The sequence below is a fragment of the Choloepus didactylus genome, chromosome 18 (genome assembly GCF_015220235.1).
Source record: "Choloepus didactylus isolate mChoDid1 chromosome 18, mChoDid1.pri, whole genome shotgun sequence".
Taxonomy (NCBI): Eukaryota; Metazoa; Chordata; class Mammalia; order Pilosa; family Megalonychidae; genus Choloepus; species Choloepus didactylus.
Window position 1 is genome coordinate 52,461,885 of NC_051324.1, and position 6,199 is coordinate 52,468,083.

Genomic DNA, 6,199 nt, shown 5'->3' on the forward strand with positions numbered 1-6,199 from the left:
TACATAATTAGGGTGATAAACCATTGAAATGTGATCCTGAGGGCTGCTGGGTATATTGGTCCGTGGAGAGCCTCAAGAAGAGAAGTGATGAAACCTTTTATCCTGATTGTTCCCCACAACTTGCCCCCAAACCAATCCTGTAGGTTCCTCATTGCTCAGATGAGTAAAAACTGTGGGAAGGGTTTTCCTTCTCCTGCACTCCAGACACTTAGTACCATCTAAAAACACTCTTCCATTGGGTGATGGGAAATTATCCGGTTTGAGAGGCAACTAGATCTGGTTTCCAGATCTAGATTTGAATCCCGTCTATACCCCTCATCAGGTTTCAAACCCAGAATAGTAACTTATCCTTTCTGAATCTCAGTTTCCTCAAGTCCAAACGGGAGGAAAATACCCAAGATGCAGAGCTGTGAGGATTAAATGGGCAGTCGACTTATGGTAAAAAGCATGGACTCGGGAGTTGGATTGCATTTGTCTGAGTCCAGATCCACCGCTTACTAGCTATGATTACTTACCTCCTGAAGCCTCAGTGTCTTCAATTATAGAATGAAAATAATAATAACCTATCTCCTAGTGTTGTTATAAGGCTCAAAGGTGAATTAATGTACGTGAATAAACTAACTCTGCCTGGTACCTGCCTCATTAATTTTCTTAGCTAGTTAACGTTATGACATCACTATGTAAATACTGGGGGAAAATACCCTCATTCGATTGATCTTTGTCTCTCCCTCCTTACGCCTAAGAGTACACACGGTAGGCACCAATAAATGTCCCATTTTTTTCTCTGCATCTTCTAAGGCAAAAACGTAGAGTGGAGACATGCCCCTCTCCTAGAGCGAGAGAAGGGAACTACAATAGAAGACAGCGGAGCTGCTGAGTCAAAAGATCGCGCGCGCATCTTGCTTACTCGTCTATCAGGAGGCCAGTCACAGAAAACTTATGTCGTTGTCTACTGCCGGAGCGGCTAATAAAGTTTGATTCAAATAAATAAGCTGCCAGGCCTTACTTCCTCCTCATGAACTTCCTGTCCGCAAGGCAGATTCTGAACGCCACACAAGCAGCGCGCGGAGGCCTGAAGGGCGGTGGCGGAAGTGAGGTCATTCCTCCCTGGGGTGAAAGGTCAGCGGAAGTGGTGCTCGTTCCTTTCTGCCGTAGGCATCAGTGTTTGCTGTTGGTGAGTAGAGTCCTGGGAAAGGGTTTCTAATCTGTCGCCATCCGCGGCTTGGGGATTGGATTGCGGGGCGACGCCGGCTGCGTTCCGTTCCTCGGCTTCTGGAGGCTTCGTGGCGGTTCCGGTCCTGGGAGGAGGGTCCGCGGGTGGCGGTGAACGTAGTGTGAAAGTCCGCACCCACGGTCTGAGTTTGCGCGCAGTGGTCGGCTCAGAAGGTCTTTGGCCTTCCGCATTTCTGAACTGCTTCTTATTATTCTCCGCAGAAATGGGCAAGTTTATGAAACCCGGGAAGGTGGTGTTGGTGCTGGCCGGACGCTACTCGGGACGTAAAGCTGTCATCGTGAAGGTACCAGCTTTGCAGGCCTCTTCGCCCTCATCCTGGGAGCCGGGCAGGGTTCCGAGAGCGCGCAGGCCCCCTAGTTCTGGGGCCGGGGGCGTTGCTGTTAGAGGGCTGAATGCATAGGAGCTTTTGTGAGAGGAAGATGCAAAATAAAACCAACTGTGGATGGAGTTATGCACCTAACCCACAATGCATCCTCCACCAAAGAGTCTAAGTAAATAATAATAGGCGCTATCTTTTATTGAATTCTTAAGTGCCTGACACTGCGTTACAGGTGCTGCCTTTATTCAATCCTTCCAGCAACCACAGGGGCTTCTTTCTGCTGCTGAGGTTTAGAGATGTTCGATAATTTACCTGGGTCAAACCGGTCCTACGTGTTGCAGCTGGGATTCTGTAAGAAGAGGAGAGATTGCAGCTAGCCAAAATGCAAAATGGCCACTTAGCCCTTCACTGTTTGCCTCTACCTACAATTTGTAGCCTTATGCCAGATATCCCTAGATTCTGGCCACAACTGTTTGCTGTTGTTGGGACAGGCAGGCACCCCTGGTTCCCCTTCCTCCATCTACCTGAGACTGGTTGGTTTTCCTGAGGGCAAGAGGTAGGCTGCCAGACCAATCCTGGCTCTACCCTTTAAAGTAGCATGTCCATGGAGGAAGTTAATGGATTTTGCTTAGCACATTACAAGCACTCAATAAATGTTAACTGTTATCTTTTTAAATTTCTTTCCTTCCAGAAGCTTTTCCAGATCTCTTCTGATGGAGTGAATATTGCCCTTCAGTTTAGCATAGCACTCAATATGGTTTGCTTTGTATTATATGACTTTTCTTCCCTTACATAGTGGGGTCTCAGAGACCCAGGGATGGGAGTATTCTTTTTACACATGCCCTACATCTAGCACAAGGCCTACGTAGGCCCTCAATTAATTCCAAATGTAATTCTTTCTCATTTAGAACATTGATGATGGCACCTCAGACCGCCCCTACAGCCATGCTTTGGTAGCTGGAATTGGACCTGTTACTACCCCCGCAAAGTGACAGCTGCCATGGGCAAGAAGAAAATCGCTAAGAGATCAAAGATCAAGTCTTTTGTGAAAGTTTATAACTACAATCACCTCATGCCCACAAGGTGAGTGTTTTCAGGAATGGGAATGAAAGTGAGTTTTAGATTTCTCTTCTCCCTTTCTGCCCTGCTGAATCTGAAGACAACTTTGCACTTTTTCAGTGGGGGGAAAGGTTTTTCACTCTTTAACTTAACAAAAGTTGAAATATAAAATAGCCATGATTCTCGTCTGTTTGTTTTTTAAATGTGGTTTCCCATTTTAACCGTTTTTAAGTGTACACGTTAGTGGTGTTGTGTTTACAATGTTGTGCTGCTGTCACCACCATCCCTTACCAAGACTTTTTCCTGACCCCAAACAGAAGGTTCCCAGTCTTGCCTCTTTCATCTACCTTGTAGCTATATTTCCTGTGAATCCCTAGATTAGTCTTTCTGTGATGACTTGGCAGGATTGAAAAAGTCTTAAGCTTGCTCTTTGTTAATCTCTTCTCCCTCCCACATCTGTAAATTCTTTCAGTGTTAGGTAAAAATTGTTTTGTTTCTATCTACACTAACTAAACACGGGCAAAGTCTGGCCCGTCTTTTCCTGTGCCACCTTCAAGTATAGTTACTATAGGTTTTCAAAAATGGTTGTTGAGTGAATGAAAGCAAGCCTCCCAGATTAATTCCAGTCAATTGTTGGGCCTTTTAATTCCTGCCATTCCCAGTATTAGAGTGTGCAGCATTTACACTATCTTGGTATAAAGGTTATAAAGAAGTATAAGACCTTGGGAGAGTCCTGGGTGGGAATGATCAAAACCTGGCAGCACATACCTTAAAGTTTGCATGTTTATTCTGCTTTTGACTTGCAGACCTAAAAGGACAGAACTGATCAGTGGGTGCTAGCTGCCTGGCTTTTGCATTTTCATAGTGAGAGTCTGGGTGGCTTTGCATAGGTAGAATTTGAACAACACTAAGGAAAAGGGCTCCAAATAGAAATAACTGCCATGATGAAAGTAAAGAGTTCTAATAAAGTGAGGGTTCTTAGCTTAGAAAAACAGATCAGTTGCAGAAAATTGAGAATGAAAGTGAAACATTTCAGTGGCTTCAATCCATGTAAAGGAATTCATTAGAATTTGGGTTTTCCAAAGAATATCTTCAGGACTTTGGCACGACTTTCAGTGATTGTTCCTATGGAGTCAGGCTCTAGTACATCAATATCACAGGAGTATTTAGAGGCTATCTGAAGGTCCTGTCAGCGTGTGGACTGATCCTACCTCCATACCGTTTCTCTTCTGGCCATCCCTCTCCAGGTACTCTGTGGATATTCCCTTGGACAAAACCGTTGTCAACAAGGATGTGTTCAGAGACCCTGCTCTTAAACGCAAGGCCCGGCGTGAGGCCAAGGTCAAATTTGAGGAGAGGTAAGTAGGCTCTGGTGGTGGGTGTTGAGGTACAGTTTCACTAATCCCTGTGAAGGGAATATCCGTCTCCCTGTTTTTTCTTTCCTCATTGGTGTCCTTTTTTTTCCTTTAGGTATAAGACGGGCAAAAACAAGTGGTTCTTCCAGAAGCTGCGGTTTTAGATATTTTTTGTTTCGATCATTAAAAATGCAAAAAGAAAAATCCCTGTGTCTGACTGCTGCATGTATTAGACTGGGAAAAGGGGAACATTCATGGGATGAGAGGCACTGGGAGGTAGATGAGGGGCTGCGGAAAAATGTAAAAATAAAAGTTAAATTTGCCTTTTTGAGACTTGGACTATTTCTGTCCTCGGCCTGGATTTCCTTAATGATCTGGCTGCCTTCTGCCTTCATATGATCTACTGAACTGTTTACCAGCACTACTGCTGACATTTTGGGTGGGGTAATTCTTTGTGCAGAATTGTTTAGCATCTCTGGCTTCAGTCCATTATATACCGGGAGAACCCAGGCCAATTCCTTCCCCCACCCATTGTGAGCACCAAGAGCCCCTCTAAGTGGAGACCAGGTACTTAGGAGGTTTTCAAACCACAATGCCTGTGGGAATCAACTGGGTTTATTAAAGCACAGGTTGCTGAGTCCCACCCTCAGACTTTGTGGTGCCAAAGAATTTGCATTTCTAGCGTACTCTCCAGTGATACTGATCTATGGACTGTGCTGGGTAATCACTGCTAGAGATGATGGAGATGGATGCTAATGATGGAGTCCTGGGCCCTAGAGCAACTGTTACAAGTGGGACAAGGTGGGGAGTGGGGGGTGCTGTCTCCCAATCTGGGTCCTGGGTCTTATCTAGCAGAGACAAAGTGACTCAGAGCTTGGGCGCTGAATTGTGTTCCGTGGTGCAGGAGAGGCAGGCAGTGGTCGTTTTGCGCTTAATTGCTGCCTGGCATTTTACCTCTCACTAGGATATTGACTTGGATGTTGTACCGATGAAACAGACTTTTCAGCTGAGCTGCCTCTAAATCATTAGGGGGTTGAACTGGGATTCAAACAGCCTTCTCTGAAGCTTTGCACTTGACACCATGCTAATACCCGAAATAGAAGTGGAGGGAAGGGGTTGCAAACTGGGGTTAGGAGGTAACTCATAACTGGAAAAACTGGTCTGGGTGACAATATTAGGAAACAAATATACCATGCATGTACTTTGATTTGAAGCCTCTCACCCCTATATTAGGCATCTATTGAGGCAGATTCCTGTCAAGTAGCTTGCCTACTCAAGGTCACAAATGGAATGAAATTTAAATCCTCTGACTAAAAATTTAGCTCTTCAAGGCCTGAGGTCAAATATTCTATTCACTAAGTTTGGCTGTATGCTTCTCCACTTCCTAGTGGTGTGACCTTGAGCAAGTTTCTAAACATCTGTGACTCCTCGTTTTCTCATTTATAAAGAAGAGAAAATAGAACCAAGTTCCTGGGTTAGTTTATGTAAAGCAGAACAGTGTTGGGCACATAACAGCTGTCAAATACTGGCTCTTACCAACTTGGTGAATTTGATCAAAGGCCTTTATCCTGGTCACAGTTCTCATTCAACAATTTTACCAATACATACGTGTTCCCTTGTCATTGTAGGCTCTAGGGGTATATCCATTAACAAAGCAAGTAGGTTCCACGAAGTGAGAATCTGATTTGGAGCTCCTAGCCCTGGCAGTATTCTGTACCCAGGTGAAAGGTTCCACTTGCTCCTGTTGGGAATGGGTCATTAGCTGATTTGCCCAGGTGAAAGGTTCCATTTACTTCTGTTGAGAAAGTGTCATTAGCTGATTGATTGATTCAAATATCTATTGAACTCATTCTGTAAATGCCTACCATGTGCCAGGCACCGTTAAGGCACCAGGGATACAGCTATTAATAAAATTTCCCTGACTTTAGATAATGAGAAATGCCATGAAGAGAAATGAAGATATGAAGAAAATAGGAAATTGGGAGGGGGGGCGCTATGTTACAACCGTGTTGCCAACTATACTTAAGTCCTGGTGACCAGGGTATAGTTAAAGGAGAAAAAGAATCTGGGGATGGGATACTCGAATGCCAATGCCCTGAGAGATGTGCAAGTTCACTGACAAAGGGGGCTACAGCTTGCATTGACACTTTGGTTGGGTCTTGTGTTGAGATTGGTTGGGGCCGGTAAGCAATCAAGCTTCTGGGGTAGCTTCTCCGGAGGCATCAGAGCTGG

The 6,199-nt window shown here is 44.9% G+C and overlaps 1 protein-coding gene across 1 annotated transcript; it reads left to right on the forward strand.

Annotated features, from left to right (window-relative positions):
- The first annotated feature begins 1,095 nt into the window (after positions 1–1,095).
- Positions 1,096–4,171, forward strand: RPL27 (ribosomal protein L27). Its single transcript, XM_037809813.1, is given in 6 exon segments — positions 1,096–1,174; positions 1,435–1,517; positions 2,462–2,521; positions 2,524–2,636; positions 3,860–3,970; positions 4,083–4,171. Coding segments are annotated over 5 exon segments (414 nt in total). The 5' UTR covers positions 1,096–1,174; positions 1,435–1,436; the 3' UTR covers positions 4,132–4,171.
- Positions 4,172–6,199: the final 2,028 nt, after the last annotated feature.